The following is a 27913-nucleotide window of genomic DNA, read 5'->3' on the forward strand; positions in this document are numbered from 1 at the left end:
AGCCTACTGTATGAATGAATGAATGAATGAAAGAATGATATAACAACAATATTAAACTCAAAGGAGGAAATGTGGGAATTGGGTTGAACTGAAACAAGGAATGTGGTGTATAAGTGTATGAAATGTACGATGGAAATTGGCTAGCAATTTCGACAAGCAAATACGAAGAAATAGGTTGCAGCAGTTTGTCTTGTCTTTCGACTACACTTGCAAAATCTGCGATGGGACTGAGCTTGAATAGCTTCGGCGACTTTTTACAGTACAAAATTGCTGTCAATCAAAAGGAGATGCAGTCTTTCGAACAGACCCTCCAATCATCACGCAGAAGCCCGGAGTCCAGGCCAGCCCACTCCTCCATTCGCCCCCAGAGATGCTGAGCGTCTGTGGGCGGGACATAATCGCAGCATTTATCCAATGACCGTCTAATTTCTGTTCAAAGCAGCCCAGTTGAAGTCCATGGACGCCAAGCTTCAACAGGGAAATGCTGATTCTGAACGAACACTCGTCTTCGAGATGAACGTGTTCTAACGCATTTTTGGTCAATAAAATCTTAACACAATAGTACATAGTATTTCACCATTCTTTTTTTTGACATTTTAGGGGAAGCCTATCACGATCGGCAATTGCAAGGGAGACTGCAAGGGAAGCTCCCCAATTACCACAAGCTCGAGCTTCCCTTGCAGTCTTAAAGAAATTGTGTCTGTTCTGAAGAGCAAAAATCAATTGTTGGAAGGAAAGAGAAAAGCTAAAGTACAGACTAGCTGATGATGACTGCTTCTCCATGTGCTTCATTTACCATTTACTATTTCTGAAATTTCAGAGGTGGATAAACCGCATTTACTTGCGGTTAGCCTCCACTACATCCCTGGTCTCAAACAATTACATAACCAGGATTAATAACTTCAGGTAAATGACATAAACATAAACAAACATTTAGTAGAGTAGAGAGTAGAGTAGAGTAGAGTAGAGTATCATTTATTAATCCCAAGGGAAATTAAGGTGTCCAGTAGTATACATACATAAATACAGAATAAAAAAAAAACACAAAGACATTACACACATCATTGCACATATATTCACCGTACAGCACATGCTTACATACATCTAGCCAAAGTCAAATCTCTCACACACACACACACACACAACACACACATACACAACACACACACACACACACACACACACACACACACACACAGCTGTGGTTGTGATGAGAAGAAAAGAGTGGTTCATCACATGTGCCATGGCTGAGTGGTACATAGCAGTGTTGCGCGGTCTGCCCGAAATGAAGCGGTCGCCCGCGGATGACCGCGGTCACCCGCGGTTATGAGTCATAAACAAAATATTTTAATTATATTCGGATCATTTGCGGGCGGGTCAGTTAAAATTAATTAAATATATATTTTCTACAAAGAGGCCTACTTAAAATATCACGAGAAGGCTAGCATCAATACAATAAAGCATCAATACAGTAAAGTCAACAGTAAAGAAGCTGAAGACGCGAGTTAAAATAATAAAGACACCCCTTCAGGAAAAGCGATATAGGCTATGGGAAATATTGGGAAAAGTTCTTAAAGATGACAGTAGTACAAGTTATGGTCTATGTAGGCCTACTTCTTGCGAAGCCATTTAAAAGTATGACAGCCAAAACGGGCAGCCTGTAGGAATGTTATGGCACAGACTACACAGCCATATCTACCGGTAGATGTATAGGTTCGCGCATGCATAAAAGTTACCTTAGTTCGTTGTGTTTGTGACTTTAAACAGTGGATGTGCTTTAGTAAAGCTTTGTGCTTCATTCAGCATTATAAACCAGTTCTTACGCTAACGTTTTGACCAGCAATATATCTCTCTTGCCTACCTTGCCTCACCATTTCTGTTTTCGAAAGAAAGATGTATGTCCATGGCCCAGGCAAACATTATGTCCTGCATGCCTACTGCGTGTAGTTCTACTGCATAAAGTTTCGCAAATGACAAGACAGCAGTATAACAAAGATCGCCAAAATACTTTAACATGGTTGACAAAACATCAATTCATATTAGCACTACTGCTTGTTTATAAATCAGTAAATGGAGCAGGACGTAAATATCAGACATGCTTCAGCAGTTATCACCTTCTAGACCTCCCAGATCATAGGAGAAAAACGGTTAGTAAAACCTGCTGTCAGAACTAAACATGAAGCAGCTTTTAGCTGCTTTGCGCTTCAGCTCTGTTACCAACGTTTGGATGACATCAAAAAAAAGGCGCCAACTGTAGGCAGTTTAAATCTAGACTAAAGACCAAACTGTTCTCAGATGCCTTCTGCTAACTGCACTGAGTTAAAGATTCTGAATCTGTCTTTTAATTATTCTACCTTGTCTTTTATGTTTTATTTAAATTATTCTTTATTTTTAAATGCTTTTACCTTGTGTGTTTTTTTTTTTTTTTTTATTATGATTTTTACTTTTTAAACATTCTTTGACAATTGCCCTTCTATGCTTGTACATGCTATTACTGTTTGCTTTTGTTTATGTAAAGCACATTGAATGACCTCTGTGTATAAAATGCGCTATATAAATCAACTTGACTTGACTATCAATTTCACTGAATATATTATTCCATACTGTCCATCTTTCCCTCAGTGAACAACAAGTTTTGCATTCGGTGCAAAAACTGCAAGACCAGTATTCATCATCAATGTCAGTCCTACGTGGAGTTCCAAAGATGCTTTGGAAAAATTGTAAGTTATTCCTTTATTCTTGATATTCAGAAAAAGAAAGATTTGTTTTACATTTACTGTTTGTCCATGTAGCCTCCTGGATTTAGAAGAGCTTACAGCTCACCACTATATGACCAGGAGATAAATAACCCAGGTAAGCATTGTCAAAACTTACATTGTAATGATATTTTTGCGTGTGGATACATGCCTGTGATTTCTTGATTATGTGTGTTCTAGGCCAGTCACACCGTTCTGATCCTGTGTTTGACACCTTGCGTGTGGGCGTTATTATGGCCAACAAAGAGCGCAAAAAGAATTCCGAGGACAAAAAAAATGTAAGGGGTATCATTCAATGGAAAAAACTGTTCCTACCTAGATCCCTGCTGTTAGAGGTACTTGAGTACTGTCGACAAGGAAAAATTAATTTAAAAAAATGGTTCAACATTGATGTAGCTGTCACGCTAGTGGCAAGAATGGCTAGGCAGCTACAAAGCTACCATGTGGGGGCAGAAGCTAACGTCAAAGTAGACCACTTGTTGTGCTACTGAAGAGGTTCAGTATACATTACAAGAGGTGTGCAACATCGACAGGAGCCTTACAAAGATGGGAAAGATAGCAAAGAAACTGTATCAAAGTTATAACTGTATCAGCAACCAAAGAAAACAGAGGTATATGATTGACTGCTTGTGCTAATAAACAATTTATACCCCTGCTGAAAAAAACAGCTAGAAACCAGCTTATGCTGGTATGGTTATGGTTATGGGATTTTGCAGATGCCTTTGTCCAAAGCAACACACAAATACAAAAACATAATATTTAACATTTAACAGGGAACAGATTAGAATGTTGGTCAAACTATAATAAGGAAAATAGCAATAATAAACAACAATGTCAATTAAATCAATAGCCTAATAAAATAAGCAATGAAAAAAGGGAAAAAGCAATAATAAACAATAATGTCCATTCAATTGGTAGCTGGATTTAGCTTGTTTTAGCTGCTCTTTGCTGATTTACTTCCAGATCTTGCGGGTCTTTGCTGGTGTAACTGGTTGGGCCACCAGGTGGACATGCTGGCAAAACAAAAAATGTTTTAGCCTAAAAGACGTATGACATCGCTTAGAGCACCTTTAATAACTGAGTTAACAGAGATCACTACTATTAGTGTAGTGATTCAATCTCAACAACTTTAAAGTCTCATCAGTTTTTTTCCCTCTAAAAGATGATGATGATAATGGAAGAGGAAGATGCACAACAACCAAAGGAAGAGGAGGAGGGTGAGGAAAGTAAGTAGGTCTACTGCTTAGGTGTGGACAGGCATTGGACAGGCTATTGTACTGTAAGTACAGATGGGAACTTGTGGGACTGAAAATGGAAGTTGCATTAAGGGGGATGTATAACTCACATGAGGAATGGGTATTTTATTCAGTTGATTATTTTAATACCAGATGTTATACACACACCTAGTTATCATTATCAAAATGTATGTAGGGCCTATAGTAGCTACATACAGAACCATTCGTGCATTTGCGGGCACTCAGAGGCTGTGCTTTGGTGTTGCTTGCTGTTGCTATAGCAACACCAAGATTTGGCTTAGCAACACTAAGGTTACCAGAGGTTTTTTTTTTCTTTTAAGAATGAAAGAAAGAATTAAATGAAAGAATGAAAAGTGTGTGATACAATGTTATAAATATAATGATAGTGTTGTGATAATTGTATTTGTATTTGAATATGACACTGTGCCAACGTCTTGCTATATATATATAAAATATAATATGAGTTGTTTGCAATATTGAACCAACTTGTATGTAAAAACAGTTCTGCAACACTGTCTATGTAAGATATGCCAGTTTAAATCATACAGTATGAATCCACACAATAAGCAAAGTGCAAAGACAATAAGCAAGGTGGTTCAGTGAGTAGGCCTATTGTGTAGACTAATTATAGGCTACTGTTGAAGTAGGTCTTTTTTTTTAGCTAGGGTTAGTTAAGTGGTCCTGAAACTGAAAAAGTTGGAGAAACACTGTCATAGGCCAAAGTATTAATGTTTTACTCCGCCTCGCTAGATGGCGATATGCGCCCAAACACAACACACTCCCCAAACAGACTCTCCATCTTAGCCATAGCTAACTTGCTAGCGAACTTTCCATATTAGCTTACTTGCTAGTAAACTTTGCATCATCAGTCTAACTAGTTAAATAGTTGACATTACATGATGAACATTTTCGTATGGACATTCTGGGGGATGTTAATTTGTATGAGAGAAGCTTCAACTTCTGGGTATGTAGCATTGTGGCATAAAGCTTAGGTAGTTAGCTTGCGAACTCTGGCAGAAATCTCCAGTGTTCTTGTTCCATGTAGTTTCATGTTGCAGCCACAGGGTTGCAGCAACAGCACGTAGACTAGCCTACAGGAAAGCTGTTGCGTATGAACTCATTCGGAATATTTTGAAAACGTAACAGCTAGATATTCTGTTTTTGTAGACGAAAATGAATTTTATCTTAGTTTTTATTTCATGCAAAACATTTTAGTCTTGTCTTTTTTCGTCAACAATAATGCATCTTAAGATAGTCTTAGTCAGTGTTTCAGGACATTACTGCCGTCTCTCTTCATCGTCTCGTCTTAGTCATGAAAAAAAAAAGGTCGTTGACGAACATATTTCCTCTCGTCTCGTCTGACGAAATTAACACTACTAGCAACCATCTTAATTACCCTAGCAACAACCTAGCAACCACCACCATTATGTTAACCTAGCAACCACCATAACAACCAATATGATTACCCTAGCAACCACTATAGCAACCATATTATTAAGCATAGCAACCAACATAATTACCCTAGCAACCACCATAACAACCACATTATTAAGCATAGCAACCACCATATGTACCATAGCAACACCCTAGCAACCACCACTATCATGTCAACCTAGCAACCACATAGCAACCAACTTGATTACCCTAGCAACCACCATAGCAACCATGTTATTTTGCATAGCAATGCCCTAGCAACCATCCAAATTACCCTAGCAACAATGCTAATTAGCACAGCAACAACCTAGCAACCACCACTATAATGTGAATCTAGCAACCACAACCACCATAGCAACCAACATGATTACCCTAGAAACCAGCATAGCAACCGCTTTATTTATGTTTTGGCTTATTGGATGTTGGAACCTTTGATCCATGTGCCTGCCAACATCATCAATATTCATTGTGTAGGCTTGTTGGCTTTAGGTTAAAAAATGTTACACTAAAGTTTTAATTCTTTATAGTGAAACTACATAACATTTTTGAATGTTTATATCACCTATGTGTAGCCGACAACTATATTTACAAGATTCAGAGCTCAAAAGTCTTGGCCAGAAATGTTTATGATGTGTTTTTTACAATGTTTGAGCACCTTTGAAAATAAGTCTGTGTTTACATAAAGTTTAAATATTTTTTTATTACATTCCTTTTACTCTCTTATAATGATTGCTGAAGATTTCAAGAATCAAGTGTCAAGTGTCACTTTTGCATCAATGAGTGTAGATAGGTGAAATATATGGAAATATCAATGTTTACAGATAACCTCAAAAGTGTCTGACAGGCCTTGGACTTGGATGTGTAAAAATCTTTGAGTAGCCCACTAAGGAACCTAATGGGTGTAGCAAAATCAAGACAGCTAATCAGTTTGCTCCAGATATCTGACTAAATGTATTAGTAAGTAAAATTTAAAAGTTATTGACTGCCATGTTGTATTTTCTCACACCAATAAACATGACATTCTTTACTAATACTGCTGACCTTCTTAACAGCAAAGCAAGATGGAGACAAGAAAGGAGACAAGACAGCAGCAGATGACAAGGTACTCATATTACAAGGAAAATATGTACAGTAGAATGAAAGTGAAAGTAAAACTGTTGGTCTGATTCTCACAATTTTAATGGACATTCTACCAGTAACTTCCATTATCTGTCCTATAATTGTTACAACTAGTGCAGTGCCCGTTCAAACATGCCATTCCTGTAGAAAACCCATAGCTCAATTACATGCCTCATCGTATGAAATTTGCAACAAGGTGACTCAACTATCTCTGGTAGCCTATAAGTGACATCACGCTCTGTCTGCTATTTGTTGTCTGTAGCTAATCGAAAAGACATAAGTGTAAAGCTTTAATGTAAGGCTATGTTTAGCCTATTGAATAACTTAATGATATAGAATTCTCATCTCATCATTTGAGATTTGCAATGATGTGACTCAGAAACAGTCTTTGGTAGAATAAGTGACATGCCACTCGTCGTCTAGCTGTGTGGCATTCTGAAACGTCCTTAAATTCGGGACCATCATCCTATCGCTACTTTCAATTTGGGACCTTGCAGTTGGAGTTGTCGTTGGTTTATTCAAAGTGTTCAAGTCCAAAGTAGCCTGGGCTATTCGAGAGGGGGAGTGGCTACAGTAGAGCGGAGAAAGCCAATGTGTGCTTCTTTTACCTTTTTGTCTGGCCATTCAAGATGCTCACCACTCATCAGATTCTGGTGTCCATCGAAAGGGAGGAGTGGGGCCACGGGGCACCGCTTGGCTTGGATGCTCTGTCCCAAGACTGGCCGGTAGACATGCTGTATCCCTTCCCTTCTCTTCTCCTGATCCCCCATTTACTCCACAGGGTTCACACAGGCCGTCAAAAGGTCCTGCTGATAGCCCCGAGGTGGCCGGGGAGATGCTGGTTTCCCGCTCTCCTCCGCCTGCTTCAAGGGTAGCCATGGCCCCTTTCAGTCAGGGCAGATCTCCTGTCTCAGATAGATGGACAGATCGGACAGATCTGGCACCCCAAGTCAGAACTGGGGGCATGGCCGCTGCTCAGCCCCTCCCTCAGGAGTTAGATGAGGCAGTTATGCAAACCATACAGAGTACCAGAGTTTCCTCTACGCAAGTGTACTATAGCCAGAAATGGAGGGTGTTCTCGAACCGGTGTCACGATAAACAGTTAGTCCCAGCCACATGTGTGGTGCACATTATTTTAAGCTTCCTTCAGTTGCTTCTGGACATGCAAAGAGTGTCCAGCACTACTAAGACAAAGTAGAATAATTATCAAGGCAGATTCAGAATTTGTAACTCGGCACAGTTAGCAGAAAGCATCTGAGAACAGTTTGGTCTTAAGTCTAGATTTAAAACTGGCTACAGTTGGGGCATTTTTAATGTCATCCGAAAGTTGGTTCCACAGCTGAGCCGCATAGCAGCTAAAAGCTGCTTCACCATGTTTAGTTCTAACTGTAGGTTTTACTAGCAGGTTTTTCACCTGGGACCTGAGAGGACGAGAAGGTGTGTACTGCTGAAGCATGTCTGACAAGTATTTAGGTCCTGCTCCATTTACTGATTTATAAACAAGCAATAGTGCTTTAAAGTCAATTCTGTGACTTACTGGAAGCCAGTGCAAGGACTTAAGAATTATGTTAAGAGTAATGTGGTCAGTTCTTTTAGTTTTTGTTAGAGTCCTAGCTGCTGCATTTTGTATCACCTAATAGTCTTTTTAGGAAGGCCTGTGAACAGTCCATTGCAGTAATCAACCCTGCTGGAGATAAATGCATGAATGAGTTTTTCTAAGTCATGTTTTGACATCAGCCCTCTGAGTTTGGCAATATTTTTGAGGTGGTAAAAAGCTGATTTAGTTATCGCTTTCATGTGGCTGTTGAAATTTAGATCACTGTCAATTAATACACCAAGATTTTTAACAGTATCCTTTGCCTTCAACCCTTTTGTGTCAAGGAGAGTGGCAACCCTAAATCTTTCCTCATTTTTACCAAATATAATTACTTCAGTTTTTTCTTTGTTCAGCTGAAGAAAATTTTGAGACATCCAGGTGTTGATTTGTTCTATACACTGACACATAGATTCAAGAGGACCATAGTCGTTTGGTGATAGAGCTAAGTAAATTTGTGTGTCATCTGAAGTGCCGGCCCGAGCCTTTTGGGGGCCCTAAGCAGAATTTGATTTGGGGGCCCCCTCCCACAACGCAGAGTCACCTGTGCTTGGCGATAATTGACAACTTCACACTATAATGTCATATTATAAATTAATACAGTAAGGTTATGTATTAATAAGTGACTGATTATGAACTACTGTCCCCCTGGACACAGATGCATAAGGACTCAGTAGGCTCATTCAGTAATCCATCCTTGCTCACATGCCAAAAATGTTTTGGGGCTCCGCTCTAGACTTCTGGCCCCAAGTGCTTGGTAAACCAATGTATTAGTTGTTATTTACCCCAACCCTGTCACCTTTTAATCTTAGAGGGTACTTATTGATTTATTATTTACAGATTTATTTGAAACATTCATATTCAAAGTGAAGCACTAAGGGTGGTTTACTGAAGTTGAATTGACAAATAACAAAATACAACAGCATTTGTATTTGTTGTAAACAAGTACATCTGTTTAATGACTTGTTTTTCAACAGATTTGCAGAACAAATCCGCAAATGTGCATTAAATGAGCAATCTTCAACTACAAAATAAAACAAAAATAGACAAACATTAATAATTAAAAATAAAATGTCCCAAAAAATAGATACTTATTCCTACTTCGTTCCTGGCTTTCAGGTATCCGCAACTCTGCAGTGGACGAACCTGCAATGATTAAATAAATACATAAATAAATAAAACAAAAACTATGTTAAATGTGTCATGTCATATTAACTGGCTATGTAACCATTTGCCATCAAGAAAACCTCACCTTCTGTGTCATCAGCCATGGAGGCAGACACTTGATGAGGTAGAGTTAGGTAGTGGTAGAGATGTGCTCCAAAGTACTTCAACAGTGTCTCTGAAAAAAAATAAAATATTGCATAAGTGCATATTTGATCGAGCAGAATGAGTTTATTTTGCTATCATTACTTACACTCATTAACAAGCAATTCCACATGTAACAATTCATATTCTATTGGCAAATGAGGCATAATCAAAAGTAGCCTATACTTAATTGCAGTATGGTGAACGCTTAACATGGTGATCTACTGCAGCCTAAATATTAGGGTAGCACCGCTACATCACTTGCCACTATCTTAATCAAATGTAAGTCTATTTTCATCACAGAAGTCTCCCCACCCAACATGGTATATTTTCTCAAGCCTGCTGTTGCTATCAGACTTACCACTATGTCACATATTATAGAACAGTAATAAACTATCAACACTTTCAGGTGCGAAATCAGAAACAATCCCTCTGTAGTAAATTTGCCTTCAGCTACAGTACGTTTTCATGTAGCTACTGTAGTGCTAATGTCCACTTCAGTCAGCTAGCTAACTTTAATTTACAACATAAGCCCACCTATGGCTAAGGTACATGCTTGATTGAACATCCAAAACAATCCCAATATCCTTGACATCTGAAATAACCCTAGATAAATATATATTAATGGGAGACATTTCTCTGTTGATGGCGGGGATTTATCTCTGGTGATGGCTTATATTAGATCATGACAGCTAGCTAGCTACCTCAAGCACAAAACATACTGTAAATAATAATGCAAACATACCTGTATCTTGCTCGTTTTTCTCCTCCTCTGTCATTTTCTTCTTTCTGTTTTCGGCACCAGAGGGATACGTCCTTTTTTGTGACTTTTCTTAACATTACCGTCTCTTTCGATTTTTGAACTTGATGCAGTGTCTGCATGAATTGTCTATGCACCCGAGGTGTCTAGTTTATGCGCGTGACTCAAAGGCTGGCAGACAACAGCTGTTTTCAGTGACTTAGGAAAAGTGCCAGACAGCAGTGATACATTTACAATTTGAAGGACATCCGCCGCTATGAGGTGAAAAACAGTTTTGAAGAAATTGGTAGGCAGAGTGTCTAAGACACATGTGGAAGAGCTGAGATTCTTTACCGTTTTTTCAAGTGTTTCGTAGTCTATCAAGCGGAACTCTGACATCAAGTTTAGTTTCCCTCTGTTTGTTGCTGGAAGTTCAGGTTGTTGAATTTGTAATTGAGCAGATATGTTGAGTCTGATTTTGTCAATTTTACCTTTAAAAAAAGATGAAAACTCATTGCATTTATTAGTTGAGAGAAGTTCAGGCGCTAATTGTGAGGGGGGATTTATTAACTTATCAACAGTTGAAAATAGAATACGAAGGGCAATTTCACTACCTTTAGCTAGAAGCATTTATCCTGGTCATTGTAAATGCCATACACACATGCTATATACTGTTTTTCGGCAGAGTCTGCCACAATTTCATGTACTAATACCTGCATTGATTTAATTTTGATTTTTAAATAATAAAAATACAAAAAGCGTATTATACATTTTTTAATATATTTTGGCATGTATCTCACCACTGCAAGCTGCCAGCTCGACTTGCCTTTCGTGTGTGTAGGACTGTCCTGAATCTGGCAATATCATTGCCATGGTGGAGGGATTCTCTGGGGCTGAGCAAATGTGAAAAATATGTGGTTTGTGCCTTACGGAAATAAATTACATTTTCTATTTAGCCCTATGAGCACTACTCTATGTTTGGCCATTCTCAGTATCTTTAGTTATAAGCATTTATCCTGGTCATTGTAAGTGTCATTTACACATGCTATATTGTTTTCAGCACAGTCTAGGCTACCCAGATCTGCCACCATTTCATATTGAAGTGATTTGCATTGTCTTCAAACCTATACGATCAGACATAATGAGAAAAGACTTTGAAATGTTTGATGGGACAATACAATTGCACAGTTGCTGAAAACTCAAACTGATGTTGATCATTGAGATCACAATGTGTTAATTTAAAGTGAACACTCTTTCAAGAAGATTGCTAATAACAAACTAAGACTGCACATAACCTGCAATAAAGTAGTACTATAATTACCCAGATAGCAAGAGGCTGGCGGACCACTGTCGGCCCACTGGGAGCTAATCTGGCAGTCCGCTGGCGTTTTGCTCATCGGTTCTCTGGTGGTCCGCTGGCGGGTTGCCGACAAATGCCCCAATATTTTGCCACTAATGGTCTAACATATTTTTCATTTATTCAGTTATACTTCATCCATTATTTTAAGAACATTTCATGTATTTTCTTAATATTCATGACCAGGGGCGTCACTAGACCTTATTCACTGGGGCACGTGCCTTAGTAAAAGTCTCCAGTGCCCCAGTAAAATTCTAGCGCTGCTCTCGCTGGAAACGCCATTCATGAGCACATCTCCGTGCCTGCTTTAGTCATGACTCGAGCCTGTCACTTACCAGCCAATAAAAATAAACAAGGAAAAAAAGAAAGGGGGCATAATAGCCAATCAGGAAATAGCACCTCTGTAGCTGGGTAAGATTGAACGCAACAACCAATGAAAATCGTTCACATGATTCTTCCGAGCATTTCGTTGTACAGTGGAAACCGCTGGAGCTCATCACATCACTTTGAGCACAGAGTAAGTCGTCCCCTGTTTTAATGTTACAACAAATTCACAACTTGTTTGACAGAAAAAATGACAAGTTGATCGCTGTTAGAGAATGTTGCCCACATAATTAGCATCTGTTTTTCAATGCTTAGCATCATTGTACCCTAAATTTAGCAACAGTTTACCAGCTTGTGCTCTCTCCCTCACACACACACTCACACCATGCGTAGGATGCATGCACACATACGGAGCATTAATAATGATTTACGTACTGTATACTGTAGAGAGTCCTGTAAAAGTAGCCTATACTGTTTGTGAAGCTGTCCTACTGTAAAACATAGCCTTCTGATAAACTATTCAGAGATGGACATCAGAAAATTCTTCCTGAACAGAGGGAGAGGAACAGTGAGGAGAGATGAGGAGGACGAGAGGTATTTGTTCTCTTCATACTCCCATGTTGTGTGAATGACAAATAAAGCGTCTATCTATCTATCTATCTATCTATCTATCTATCTATCAATCTATCTGTCGGCCCAGGTGTGGGTATTATTGTTTATCAAAGTGTTGGCTAAGGGGTTGCCTGGGTCTCCGGGCATGCACTGGCCCACACACTAACTGATCTGACTGAGTGTTGGCTGTAAGCATGTACAATGATTCAAAGACATAAATGATTCTACATAATAATAATAATAATAATAATAATAATAATAATAACAATAACAATATGCTTAATTATAGCACCTTTCATTCACAGAATGCAGCTCAAAGTGGTTCACATTTGGAACATTTGTCATTGGTGTCACGGGACAGTGGCTTGGTGTCACAGGACAGTAGCTAACTGTCTCAGGACAGTGTCTAGGTGTCACAGGACAGTCATCGGTGTCACGGGACAGTGTCTGGGTGTTACAGGACAGTCATGGGTGTCACGGGACAGTGTCTGGGTGTCTCGGGACAGTGTCTGGGTGTTACAGGACAGTCATGGGTGTCACGGGACAGTGTCTAGGTGTCACAGGACAGTCATCGGTGTCACGGGACAGTGTCTGGGTGTTACAGGACAGTCATAGGTGTCACGGGACAGTGTCTAGGTGTCACAGGACAGTCATGGGTGTCACGGGACAGTGTCTGGGTATCTCGGGACAGTGTCTGGGTGTTAGAGGACAGTCATGGGTGTCATGGGACAGTGTCTAACTGTCTCTGGTCAGTGTCTGGGTGTTACAGGACAGTGGATAACTGTCTCGGGACAGTGTCTGGGTGTTACAGGACAGTGGCTAACTGTCCCAGGACAGTGGCTAAGTGTCTGGGTGTCACAGGACAGTCATAGGTGTCACGGGACAGTATCTGGGTGTTACAGGACAGTCATGGGTGTCACGGGACAGTGTCTAGGTGTCACAGGACAGTCATAGGTGTCACGGGACAGTGTCTAGGTGTCACAGGACAGTCATGGGTGTCACGGGACAGTGTCTAGGTGTCACAGGACAGTCATAGGTGTCTTGGGACAGTGTCTGGGTGTTACGGGAAAGTGTCAGGGTGTTACAGGACAGTGGCTAACTGTCCCGGGACAGTGTCTGGGTGTCACAGGACAGTCATAGGTGTCACGGGACAGTGTCTGGGTGTTACAGGACAGTCATGGGTGTCACGGGACAGTGTCTGGGTGTCACAGGACAGTGGCTAACTGTCCCGGGACAGTGTCTGGGTGTCTCGGGACAGTGTCTAACTGTCTCGGGACACTACTCAGGACAGGACATTTTTGCTGTTACTGCTACTGTAACTATCAGCAGACATGTAGCTTAGTTCGTGTAATGCCTACCAAAAAAATAGTAGCTATAGGCTATGTGATAACGGGCTGCGTCTCTGCAAGCTATCTGTCTGATTATTTAGGCTAAACGTGGCAAACTCTGGATTTATGAAGATTTTAATTAATTTCATAAAACTTGATGACGATGATCGTTCGTTTGTTATACATCACAAACTCACCTTTTCCGACAACGTTGAGTCGTCTCATACGACAACCGCGACAATCTCCTTCTAGGGCCGCTTATGCAGGCTCAGCTCAGGTGCCGGTTGCGTGCAGCGCTGCAGCCACAGAGTTTGCCCTTCCCCTACTGACTTTCACTTTCGGTGTCCGAATGGAATTGAATGAGGCTTTGCGATTTTTTTTTTTTATCTAGGCCTACAGTGGATCCCAGTTAAGTTTGGACGGGTTCCTTCAGGAATCATGCACCCCATTTTCTCAGCAGAAATGGCACAAACTGCAGTTGACACAAACAACCACAAGGTGTCACTTTGGAGTTCTGCCACTACTATTTTTGATGCGACTTGACTTACTGCTTCCATGATGCAGTTTCCAAGTCAATAGAACAATCAGAGAAAGCTGAGCCATTACCAAACATATATGATAATACAATAGCATGAGTTTATATATCTTATACCCTATTTGTCACGGTTACTTATAGATTTGATAGTGTAACGATAAGCGCATGAGACTTTCAGCGGGGGCACGGGAACTTAAATTGATCACGATAGTTTAAGCTTACACTTGACAAAACATTCTAATATGAAAATGTAGATGCAATTGTTGTAAGATGGTGCAGCTCCTTTAAGAAAGCATCGTGCGCAGGGATGGAGAGAGAGAAAGCGAGAGGGGATATGTGTGTTAGAACTTAGATGCGTGTTGAAAAAGTAGACGTGCTGTTGGGACTGGAGCGAGTCATATTCAAAATAATGCAAAAAATAAATCCGCAGATAAAACCAATTATCCTCATTCATTGCAACCGCAGCATGCCTGCTTGCCGACGTTCAAACGAAAAAGATATCAAAGCACCTTTTGCGTTTGAATGTAGCACGATTTTTTTTTAAACAGCTAGACAAATGATTTAGCTAATTGATTATAGCCTGTACACCAGCAATTGTTGAACATTTACCTGTACAAGTACATTGACAGTAGCCCAGCCTAACAAGCATGTTGCATGTTGTAGGCCTACTGTAGAAATTTCACTTAAACTGCAACCGCAACATGCCTGCTTGCCGACGTTCAAACGACAACAAAAAAGATATCAAAGCAACAAGAGGGTTGAGTCTGAATGACACGACTCATATTGCTCCTCATAACCGTCTATAAAAAAAGTGTTTTTTTCTTTTCTTTTTGAGCACGTCCGAATCCCAGGATATAACCAGGGAGGGTAAAGGATCTTTGATATAAAGCACTCGACCTTATAATAGGCTCGAGATATAATTCCAAAGGGGGCAGATAGGGGCCTACTGCACTTAAAACTTAAAAAGATTGAACGAAGCTTCCCGAAATTTGAAATTGCGATCAGTGACTGGCATCGGGTGAACGAAGCTTTTCGAAGTTGACAAAGTAGCCTACTGCCAGCTGACGAAGCTCTCATTTTAAAACATTACTGAGAGACAGGCACTGTACAATCAAGAAATCTTGCCACTGAATCAAAAACTATGTTTAACATTATGTACAAAGTGTAGGCTACAGTGGACTAGTATGTTGCAGGGGCTGCTAAAAACACAGAGAAACGCAGTGGAACGCCACAACGGACTATGCTGCCCCCAAGTGGCTGCAGATGTACTTACATTTCACCCAGCTGCGTGAATCACCTTGATCGGGACCCACTGTACGCGAAATTCTGCATCCATTGTATGATTTATTTATTTCCCTATTGGAAGGGCAACATGAGTCAAGAAGGGCATGTGGGCAGTTGCCCGGGCAACCTGAGCAACCCCCCTGTGCACGTCCCTGGGTAAAAATGTTCTTGAATTTCCCCTTGAGGATCAATAAAGTATCTATCTATCTATCTATCTATCTATCTATCTATCTATCTATCTATTTATCTATCTAAATCAATTGTTTAACTCAAGGGGAGGTGGAAAATTAGTGTAATTCCCCAAATGGTGGAATATCCCTTTAAGAAACATGGATTTTGTTTTGTCTGTTTGATTAAAGGACATCTCAGTAGTACATGTAAGAAACAAAAGAAGGCGACCAAGGGATTCCATTGAAACATATGCGTTCCGGGAGTTCCGCAACCTTCTGTATAGAGAAACTAGTGGAACAACTGTCAAGAGAAAAACTGAAATTCTACTTCAAACAGTTATGAAAAGCCTGTGAAAGTGTATAAATTGAGTGGACTGGAAGTATTCAGCCTTGATGGTGATGACTTCATAGAACTTCCAGAGGTCTTCACACAACAAGCCATTCCTGTTAATCGTCAGAACATCCCGAGAGAAGAACACAAAAAAACAATGGCCTAACCTGAATGCGGTCAAATTGAATCAGCTCACTTGTTGACAAACATTACGACCACAGATAAAGACCTTAAGAAAATATTTAAGAAGGATGAGTCCTTTAAAAATGATTGTGTACCTGAAGAAGAAGAAGAGTGGTGAGCAACAATGGTGGTATAAGATCAATCCTTGAGCTAACATGGATTCACAACAGGGGGCAATACACATCAATTGACATGTTGTTTTGTCATTTTTGTATGTTTAATATCACGGTGGTGTGTCGAGAGAAAAACGTTTGGGACACACTGAATTAGATGAGTGTTAACTAATGTATTCTTGGTCCTTTTGAATCACCATCGCCTGACATGCTGGTTCGAGTGGAGGGGGGATTAATAATAATTTAAAAAATCATCAGTGTATTTATCGCTAGCATTAATTGTGATTCCCAATCAACTTATTGGTTTATGTCTGTTGTTTCTGTATGTTTTAGAATAAGAAGAACCTTGGCACCTTCTCTCAATCGCATTACTACATGGCCCTGTATCGCTTCAAAGCCATTGAAAAAGATGACCTGGACTTCCAGTAAGCGTTACCTCTCTTTAACATTTCCCATGCAATTCAATTTTTTTTATTTATATAGCATAACAAAAGACGAAGATACCCCTCTGGTAAGCTTTGCTGAGGTGCTGGAGTTTAGAGTCAAGAAACTGTAAAATAAATAAAAGGTTTGCTCACTCAAATCTGTGCAACCAATAAATTAATCACATTATTCTGTCTAACAAAGGTCTTCTTCAGAGAGAAACTCTATTTGGAAAGGAGGTCAGCAGTAGCCTTTCAGGGAGATCTTGTCTGAAACACCACAGTTCATAATCATTTCCCTTAGACATGAAAAATGTCAGGCCAATCAGCGATGAGAAGGGAAGACAAAACCGAAACTTATTGTGATAAAGAGTAGCAGTAACATCTGCAAACATCAAAAAATGCAGTTGGGAAAATGCAGAAACGTATTTACAGCAAAGGTAGACCCACATACATTGTTTCCTGACCGACTGTTGATACTGTTTGTTGTCAGTTTGTAAGCTTTGCTGAGGTGCTGAGAGTCAAGAAACTGTAAAATACTGTAAATGAAAGGTTTGCTCACTCAAATCTGTGCAACAATAAATGAATCACATTATTCTGTCTGACGAAGGTCTTGGACTGAAAGCTTACAGATTTTTGTTTATAACTCATATTTACTTATATGGCACCATTGATAACTGACATTTCACCTGACAAAATGCCCTTGACTAAAAGAAACCAGGCAGTTAAGTCAAAGGACAAGGCAGAGGGAGTGAGTAAAAGAGAGAGAACAGTTCACAACTAGAATACATTTCTGTGGAATTGCAAACTGTACTTGCTTAGGTGTAGTTCACCAACAGGAGCAGACCGTGGAATAGGGTACATTGAACTACGATCAAATTTCAGTTGTCAATATATGCCATTGTAGATGGCCGATCCTCATAAAACATAATTTTCTTCATAATGACACAGAGAAGTTACGCATCAAATATGACACAAATTGGCCACAAGATGTCGCTATAATATGCACATTTACATTTAGCTCATATTTCAGGACCTGCAGGAGATGGCACAAAAAATATATTCATTTCCTGTAAACTACTGAATCTTTTCAGTTTTCCCATTGCCACCCCTTTTCCTGCCAAATTTTCTCAAATTCCGTACATAGGGATGCTAAAAGTGCCACATGTCAATATGTCACAACCCGATTCACATAGACGTATAAAACTGATGTGCTCATACTTTGTCCCATTTCCTCGATCTTAAGGGCACTTCTTCCAATTTAGCTTGGACCCAAATAATTACCGTTTGCAGTTATATATTTTTACTTATTTGTTATTTCTCTAAAGGTATGTATACCTCTGATAGGTAACACATTGAGGTTTGTGAAAAATACAGTATCTGAAATATGTATGTCTTATGGAAATATTTTCTGATGTTGAATGTCAATAAATTTAAATAGCAAAAAATGACAACCTTTTTTTAAAAAATGGGATTGAATTATTTCAGTGATTTCAATTCAGTGTATTCAATTATATATAGATATTATTCAGATGAACAGTGTTACAAATCAGTGAAAATAACAACTTGTACAGTTGTCTACTACAGATATACCTAAATTGTGTGTCTCTTTTCCTGCAGTCCCGGGGATCGAATAACAGTCTTAGATGATTCAAATGAAGAATGGTGGAGGGTGAGTTTTCAGTTTTATTACAGTGCATGAAAATGCACTGTTCTGTTATACAAAGTCGTCTTCTTTTTCTTCTTCTTTTTACAGTGCATGAAAATGCACTGTACTGTTATCACTGGGCTTCTTATTATGACCGCCGCGCAGCGAAGCGGCGGTCATATAGGTTTAGTCAGATTTTTTCTTTTTCGCATTGTAACGTGACTAATCTGAATTTTATTTTTTAAATTTAGAGATTAAATCGTCTCTGGGGTGCCAGGTAGTATTTGATGCCAATTCAAATGTAGCCACTGTTACAGCGAAACTATCACACAAATCAAACAACACAAACATGTTTTATAAGTTTCAAATCATATATTGTGATAGTTTAAATTAAACCAAAAATATTCATACACAACTTACATAATCATTGTCCCTCCATTCAATCGAAAATAAAATGATATTTAAACAAAAAGGGAAAGTATGGAAGAGTCTGAGTCACTGAAGGAAAGTTGTGGAATATATTGAATTAGTTGTATAGGCTACTGGCGGAAGGGAAACGTGAACTCGGAGATGAGTGTTGAGTTACCAGCGGCAGACTAGCCAGGGGAACTGCAGAGTAGGCCTACGACTTGAACCAGGGATCTTCGCAACACCTCGACAAGAGAAAGGTAAACATCTTACCATGCTGCCGATACATTCCGTCGTGCGCAACACAAAGTAGTTTGAGCCGGTCCTATTTTGCTCAGGATCCACGCTGCTTCATAGTAATTCCTCAAAGGGATTAATCCACAAGGGTACGATCCAGAGGAATCCAATGTAACTATCCAGTGTGAAATTTTCTGTTTAAAATGCTCCCGCCATGTCTCACATGCCCTCGGTAATCACTCTCTCCGATAGAGCTTCCTGGTAATTGGCGCTCTCCTCCGCAGGTTAGGCCAAGCAGCCTTTTATCATCAGCTGACTGCGTGACGTTAACAACCCCAATTGCGTTTAAGCAACCCGGTTGGATAAGCCTAAAGTAATACATTTTTATTCTAAAGAATATGGAGCGGTCCGCTACAGCATGTCCAAATTTCCGTCAAGGATTCCCGGGACACTGTAAGACCGGGGTACACGAAACTTGGTGGGCATGTAACCCCACATGGATAGCATGGAACCATCGTTTTTCGTTTTGATCTGTAGCCCCCCCGCTGGACTGCACCCCCTGAAAGGAGGGTAGGGCAGACACAGTTTTCTGTGAATATCTCGAGAACCGTAAGGTTTAGGAGGACCTTTTTTTTTGTATGTTGATCTCAAGGGGCCATGTCAACCCATTCCATAACCACTCATTTAATGTATAGCGCCACCTAGTTAAACACAAAAAAGTAAAAATGAGGTGTTGTAATCACAGGTATCTCTGGCTGACATGGTCAAAACTGCACGAAATTGAAAGTGTAGGATCATTATGACACCCTCCGAATGCATGCCAAGTTTCGTGGACTTTCGTTCATGGGGGGCCTTAATAAAATAATTTATGTGTACATTTAGTGACCGTACACCAACAAGGATTCCCGGGACACTGAAAAACCGGGGCCTAGGATGACCAATTTTTTGCATATGTTTGCCTCCAGGGGTTATGTAAACCCATTCCATATGCACACATGACATATACTCACACAGTAGACAAATATACTGTACGCAATGCATGCACATGCACACACACAGACACATAAACAGGCAAACACACAAGCACATGCACACACACACACACACCCACCCACCCACACACACATAAACATAAACATGTACATGTACATGTACATGTACACGCACACATGCACACAATTCAAGAATTTCTCAGAATTATGAACAGGCAAGATGGGGGTGGGGTTGTATAAAATGTATTTTACATGTGAAATCTATGAACTAATCATGTTTTGGTACTTGTTGTCTAGCAGATACCAGTGAGAATTGAGTGTGCATAATGCAATTCAGTGAGACAGTTAGAATCATATATGCCTTTCAGCGTGACTTATTTTTGTGGAAAACATGTGCTGGACTGGGCGGCGGTCATATTTTGTACCGCTCTGCGGTACATCTAGTTAGACTGTTATCCAATTTATTAGAGTGCACTCTACTGTTATCCTATTTATTAGAGTGCACTCTACTGTTCCATCCTATTTAATAGAGTGTATGGAAATGCACTCTACTCAGGGGGTAAATTACTCATCTAATTAGAATATTATGACATCCATATGACAAATGAAAAGAAAAAAGGTCAAATGTAAACCAACATTAGTAAACTATTACTATAATCACAAAGCCTACTAAAGCCTACCATAAAGAAGGATAATAAATCCGTTCCCATCTCAGACTTTGTAGTTCTTCAGATCTATCCCTACTGTCTTTACCCCACCATTACAGACACTAGCATCATGTTTACCACTGCCAAACAAAGGGTCGAAATAAACATTGTATGCTTAGTGGACATGGTCGTGCAAAGACGCACCTTCATTCAGACACACCGTGACTATAATACAGAAGATGATCGATGTCATCTCCAAAAGTCAGATATTCTCCTTCAAAATTAGAATAGGTGAATAACAGATCCAAGTCTTCATCACAAGTGAATGTTTTATTCACCATTTGGTGCATTTCTGCTTCAATTTGCACGAAAACGATGGCCAGAATCACTTCCATGTCGATACAATCACATGCATGTATTCTCCGGTTTTGTCACATTTGATTGTACTACTTCCTTTGCACTTTGAGAAGTGAGATCAGGCTTGAATTGAATCTCTGGATGTCTGCCATCTAGTGGTAAAGAGTGCAAATGAGATTTTACTCTGTACTCGGGTCTATATTGTGACTTGGGCTGTTAGAGGGTTAAGTACTGTTGCTAAGTCTGACAACCTCCGACAAATTTGACTGAAGTTGATTAGAACTACAATGGTGGCTGTCAGCCTGTGTGTAAAAACTATATCCCAAGTGGCTCTTTTGGAGACTCAAGGGCCTGATTTCATTTAGAGTCCAAATTAGGTATAAATTTAAAACCAATGTTATATCATATTTAATGATTGAACATGAGTCTTTCTTGAACATGGTCATTCTTATGTGTGTATGAATATACTTTTTTTTCAGGGAAAGATTGGGGAGAAGACTGGCTATCTGCCAATGACATATATCATAAGAGTCCGTGCAGGAGAAAGAGTATACAGAGTGACACGCTCATTTGTAGGGAACAGAGAAATGGGCCAGATCACACTAAAAAAGGACCAGGTATGATCCAAATGTTTTTTTGTTATTTGTTATTATAACCAAATAGTAAGGGTGTCAATTGTGTCTCCATGATTTTGATGTGCTATTTGCCATGACTTCACAGGTTTCTTATACCTCACCCACAATTGTTATACCTCTGCCCACAGTTTTCCGGGCATCCATCCATGCTTGTATGCATGGTTCCATCCTTTACAGCAGTGTTTACATTACATCTTACAAACAGGTTTAAGGATCGTCATCAAACCTGGCACACTTACTTGCTCACTAAGAACAAGAATTTCATCATTCATATTTACTCAAAAACCCTACATGACAAATAGGTGCTCAAAGTAATTGGGTCAGAATCAGAATTCTTTATTCTCCAAGTTGGGGCAGCCGTGGCCTACTGGTTAGCACTTCGGACTTGTAACCGGAGTGTTGCCGGTTCGAACCCCGACCAGTAGGCACGGCTGAAGTGCCCTTGAGCATACATGAGTGTTTTAAAAAGGTTAGAATGTAACTTAACCCCTCACTGCTCCCCGAGCGCCGCTGTTGTTGCAGGCAGCTCACTGCGCCGGGATTAGTGTGTGCTTCACCTCACTGAGTGTTCACCTGTGTGCTGAGTGTGTTTCACTAATTCACGGATTGGGATAAATGCAGAGACCAAATTTCCCTCAACGGGATCAAAAGAGTATATATACTTATACTTAAGTAATGAGTACATTGAGTACACACACACACAGATATATATATATATATATATATATATATATATATATATATATATATATATATATATATATATATATATATATATATAAATAAATATGACCGCAACTTAGCATGTCAGGTCATCGTAATTGTTACCATGTTATTACCAAGTATTTTCTGATCTTAAACCCTGTAAGATTTCAAATATTTATTAAAAAGTACTAACAGACAAATCAAGGAACTCAATAAAATATATGTATATATATTTAGGAAATGTACAGTACATATCTCATTTCATCATCATTTTAAGAGCAAAATGTTAAACAAACAGCGTTGACACTGATGTCATCAGAGTTGATCTGACTAACAGATTTGACCAACCGTAGCAATTAAACCATTTTAAACCATTTCAAATACATTCTAACCTTTTTAAAACACTCATGTATGCATCGTGGAGCTGATTGTATTGAAAGTATTACCCATATCGTAGCCTATTAGCTCGCTCGCAACAACAGCAAAAATTTAACATGGAGAGTGGATGTCTCAGCGGAGACACCGCTGTTACATTAGATGCACACTCAATCGTGATTTGACGCAGGACAACGACTGGTAGTAACAAATGTAAATTGGATTAAAGCAAAATTTGGCCAAAAACATTTTGTATGCACTTGCAGTGATAGACTAGCTGGGCCCGTATGTTGTACTGGACGCTAATGCTACCGCTGCGCTGTGGCTCCTCCCACCACATTTAGACAAATACAAGGACATTATCGAGATCTAACGTCGTTGTTAGGTCAAATTTCTATAACTGTGAAATTGCTCATGGAGTGATGTGGTAGTGACTTAACACTGTCATTTGTCTAACATACTTTCAATCGTCTTTACATGAATGTGCAAGTCCGTACACAGCTCATGCAATAATAATAATGTCTTGGACTAGCCTAGAAATCTAGACGCACCCTAGCGGCGGCAAATTAATTTGCTCAGCCTGTACGTCTAGTATCGAACCATAGGGATTTCTATTGGCTTAGCACCATGGATGTTCTCCAATCACAGCGCTCTATTTTGTTAGAGAGTCTTAAGGCGGGCTTAACAGGATAACGACAGTCCTGCGACTGTGAACAACAAGGAAGGTGGCTATGGCGAACGAAGAGCGGTTGTTTGAATCGGCATTGGCGTCAACTTTGGAGGAGTTGGACTTGTGCTTTTCTTTGAAAGTTGAGCAACACAATGCACTTAAGTCATTACTTTCGAAGAAGGATGTATTTGCCGTTTTGCCGACCTGATACGGATATGGTCGTAGCGCTGGCCTATTGCATGCCTAGGCAGTTTGAAAGACAATTCTCTGCCCGCCCCTTGGATTAAGCGAGGTGAATGGTTCGATGCCAGACTATACATCTCAAGATATAGGATGGCCCCGCCAGGCTAGTCTTGGACACTAAAATGTCTTAAAAATCATTATTTCTGAAGCTGTATATAATATTTTTTTCTTAAAGAAGAAAACTGAAAAAACAAAAGCAAGGAAAATAATTTGTCACTCAATTACAACATTTGTTGAATGGCCACCAGTTTATTTGTTTATGGCCAGAGGTTTATTTATCAAAGATTAATCCTCAGGTATATTAAATGTTTTACAGTGGGTACTAGTTAAAAATGGACACTTCTTTCACGAAAAACGTGATTCACGCAGCTGCGTGAAATGTAAGTACAACTGCAGCTGCTTGGGGGCAGCATAAGTCCGCTGTGGCGTTCCGCGGTCGAACCGGACGGAGCGTTCGACAGTGTGATTGGCCGAGTTTTCAGTGTGTTGTTTGCATAGGTTGTTTGTCTGTGTTTTTAGCAGCCCCTGCAACATGCTAGTCCACTGTAGCCTATAAGCTTTGTACATTTGTGAAGGCAACATAAGCTATGTTGCCTTCATATTTTGCCTTTCAAATTTGTGATATCACTCAAGTCTTGCTTTAGTTAATTAGCAAGTTACTACCAGAAGCCAAAAATCTGACTCTCTTACTAGCTCAAAAATGCCGTCATGTAGGCAACTTTCTAAATATTCAACAATTGGAAGCAGCTGCAATTGTAACAGGACATTATGAAAGAGACCTTTATGGAAGCGCTGCTGCCCAGCTCGCGCACCCTCCTTCACAATGTCGAATGGTGACACGCACACAACTTGCAAAACATTACACTGTTTTGAGTGAAGTGCGCTTGCGAGTTACGTTCTTTCTGTAATTAATTATACTAGATGCTCTTCACACTGAAAACAGTGGCAGTCCTAGCTATAGCCTAACACCCTGATATTTTTTTGGAATCAATTTGTGGTGTGATTGACATCAGACTAGTCATTAGCTAGTTGGTTGTGCACTGTTTCCCACTCAGTAGTAAGATAACAAATAGCCTACTCCGATGAATTAGATTTTTTTTAATTCTTGTCACCTTCCCAGAATTCTGAATATCTTTGCTCGCACACTGTAGGAACTGTAACGTGATTACTAACACATTACACCCAACTCTGCTCAGCTACAAGTAGCCTAGAGAAAGAATCTCCCGTGTGTAAATTCACTCCAAGTTGGCTATTTCTATTTATCTATAAAATTACCACCTGCGTTTGTTCAACTTTATGAAGCAGAATTACGCAGGCTATTTGGAACGCACACATTTTGTTTGCGCAAGAAAGAGAAAATACAGTGCGCGTGATTTGGGGGGGGGGGGGGGGGGGGTTGTTTGCTCGTTCTGGCACCCCTGCCTTGTTGCCTTTATGATTTCCTTATAACTTTCTTATACTAAATAGGAAATGCGAAAAAAATGACATGCCCAACCCTGGAACTGACTGACTCTCTGTCTCTCTCTCTCTTTCTCTCTCTCTCTCTCGTGCGTGCGCGTGCTCTAAGCAGCCTACGTTCTAAATTATGGTAAGGTAACGTTCAAGTTAGATCTGCTGCATGAAGGAGAGTGAGAGGAAACCCGTGTCCTGCTTTTATATTTGATAAATAGGTCCATCTCTTCTCACAGTTCCAATGCATGATCCAAATAATGGTTTCATATTTGTTAGTCAACTTTGCAAAATACATTCAGGGCTACACTCGAAACATTCGGGGCTGAAGCCCCGGCAAAATCGGCTGGCGACGCCCTTGATAAGATATATAAACTCACGCTATTGTATTATCATATATGTTTGGTAATGGCTCAACTGTCTCTGATTGTTCTACTGACTTGGAAACTGAATGAGTCATGGAAGCAGTAAGTCAAGTCGCATCAAAAATATAGTGGCAGAACTACCAAGAGCCACCTGGTGGTTGTTTGGGTCAACTGCAGTTTGTGCCATTTCCGATGAGAATATGGTACGCGTTTCGTGCGTGATTCATGCAGGAAACCGTCCAAACTTAACTGATACCCACTGTATATAGTTTAACAATGTTTAAAATGTATACGTTTATTTATATTGTAACTGTAAATGTATTTTACAGATTGTCGTAAAAAAAGGAGAAGAAGTTAATGGCTATTTGAAAGTCAGCACTGGACGAAAACTAGGCTTTTTTCCAGCAAACCTGCTCCTGGAGTTATGAATTATGGAAACATGACAAAAAAGTATCCCTATGCATGTTATTGATTTAATGATTTAATCTTGAGGAATAGAGTAATTATGTTCTGCTGTACACTCAAGTAGGATATGTGTTTCCTAGACAAATAGTGTGTGTTCATAGATGTTTTGTTTTTAAATATTTCAATAATAGAAGAGTATTAATGGCATTCTTTCACATTAGGAGTAAATTGACATTGGGTAATGTTATGGTGGTATTTGCACTTTTCCTTTCACGGCAAGCATTGTCATGAAACAAGAGATTACAACACTGTTGGCAATTTCTATTTTTTTGGATTGCTGTAAGTAAAGTTATTTTGGAGTTGGGGATATGTAAGTCAGTGTTAAGTAAACACTTGTCAGTTTTGTGGTATATAATGGAGGGAATGAACATCATGATGTACAAGATCAAAAATGATTTTTAATGATTGAACTCTACAAATTCTATTGCTATAAATGTAATTTCTATTTGAAATAAACTATGTTTTAAATGCATGACAATAAAGGTATCATTTAACAATCAAATTGATATTTAACTTGAGCTTTTATTTCTGAAATCAATAATTGGAGAAAGGTTTGTGTCTGAGTGTGTGTTTGGATGTATATGAGGGGCCGCCTAGAGCAGTGGTTCTCAAATGGGGGTACGCGTACCCCTGGGGGTACGTGAGATTTTAACCCTTAGAAGCCGATTGACGCTAAGTGCGTCAAAAAACACACCCTTTCTTCTCTGTTACATTGCTCCGCAACTGTTCATAGCAGCGAGAAGCCTTTATTGTGTGACAGAGCAGAGGTGGGGCTTTCCAACGAGACCACGCACTTGTCTGTACGTTATAGTATGAAGATTAAGATTAAATCAAATTGCATCATATTTACGGTCTCTGCGTTCACCTGCGCACCCAGCGAGTTGAATTACTCACGAACCGCGTGAACGCATAGATATGGCAAGCATATCAGATGAAAGAGGAGACACAGGGCTATCCACTGGTACCAAGTATGTCGATCCTTCTGGCTTATGAAAACAGAAGAAGTGACTGCAAAATAATAACGTCATGTACAAAAACCAACTGCACACCCATTACTCTCGTTTAAATTACTTGCGGACCTACGGATAGATATGCCACACATGTCAGATGAAAGAGGAGATACAGAGCTATCATTTGATACCAAGTACATCCTTCTGGGTTATAAAACAGACGAATTGACCGCTAAATAATAACTTCATATAGCTCGACTTACCTCATGTTTTTTGTGGCAAAGCATGTTTATAATCCAACGCTATTGTGTGTTTCGCTATGGCAAAGAATGTTCATAATCCGGTTTTGAGATCCTAGCAAATTCCTGCATGGCATTCAATTCAAGGCTCACATTGCATCACAATTTGTTCGACAAAGAAACACCTTTTTTGCCTTTACTTTGTTCATGGCAACGCAGTAAAAAGTTGTAGAGAATCATGAGTGCAGACAGGCACACACACGTAAACTCGGGTCAAGTCAGGTCAGATCAGTTCGTCCCCTACACACACATGACATGCAAGTAGAGCTGAGCTTGCTGTGGTGAGATACATGTCAAAATATAAGATTTTTTATAATACGCTTTTTATATTTTAATTCTTTAAAAATCAAAATAAAATCAATGCTAGTACTAATACATGAAATGATGGCAGATCTGGGTAGCCTAGACTCTGCCGGAAAAAAACAATACATAATATGTGTGTGTGGCACTTACAATGACCAGAATAAATCCTTATGAATAAAGGAAGTGAAAATGCCCTAAAAAAAACTAAGGGTTAAAATATACATATATTTAAAAAGTAGAATCCATGCAAAAATACTTAAAAAACAATTATTTAATAAATATTTCAGGAAAATATAAGTT

The 27913-nt window shown here is 39.5% G+C and overlaps 1 protein-coding gene across 1 annotated transcript in view; it reads left to right on the forward strand.

Annotated features, from left to right (window-relative positions):
- The window catches only part of LOC121713558 (SH3 and cysteine-rich domain-containing protein 3), a 79126-nt gene extending 52583 nt beyond the window's left edge, over window positions 1-26543 (forward strand). Inside the window, exons 5-13 of the mRNA XM_042098257.1 lie at window positions 2623-2720; window positions 2793-2853; window positions 2937-3034; window positions 3919-3982; window positions 6499-6548; window positions 16777-16868; window positions 18486-18537; window positions 21634-21771; window positions 25926-26543. Of these exons, the coding sequence (XP_041954191.1) occupies window positions 2623-2720; window positions 2793-2853; window positions 2937-3034; window positions 3919-3982; window positions 6499-6548; window positions 16777-16868; window positions 18486-18537; window positions 21634-21771; window positions 25926-26024 (752 nt within the window). The 3' untranslated portion in view covers window positions 26025-26543. The remainder of the gene's footprint in view (window positions 1-2622; window positions 2721-2792; window positions 2854-2936; window positions 3035-3918; window positions 3983-6498; window positions 6549-16776; window positions 16869-18485; window positions 18538-21633; window positions 21772-25925) is intronic.
- The last annotated feature ends 1370 nt before the right edge of the window (window positions 26544-27913 follow it).

Source organism: Alosa sapidissima, chromosome 7 (assembly GCF_018492685.1).
Source record: "Alosa sapidissima isolate fAloSap1 chromosome 7, fAloSap1.pri, whole genome shotgun sequence".
Lineage (NCBI taxonomy): Eukaryota > Metazoa > Chordata > Actinopteri > Clupeiformes > Clupeidae > Alosa > Alosa sapidissima.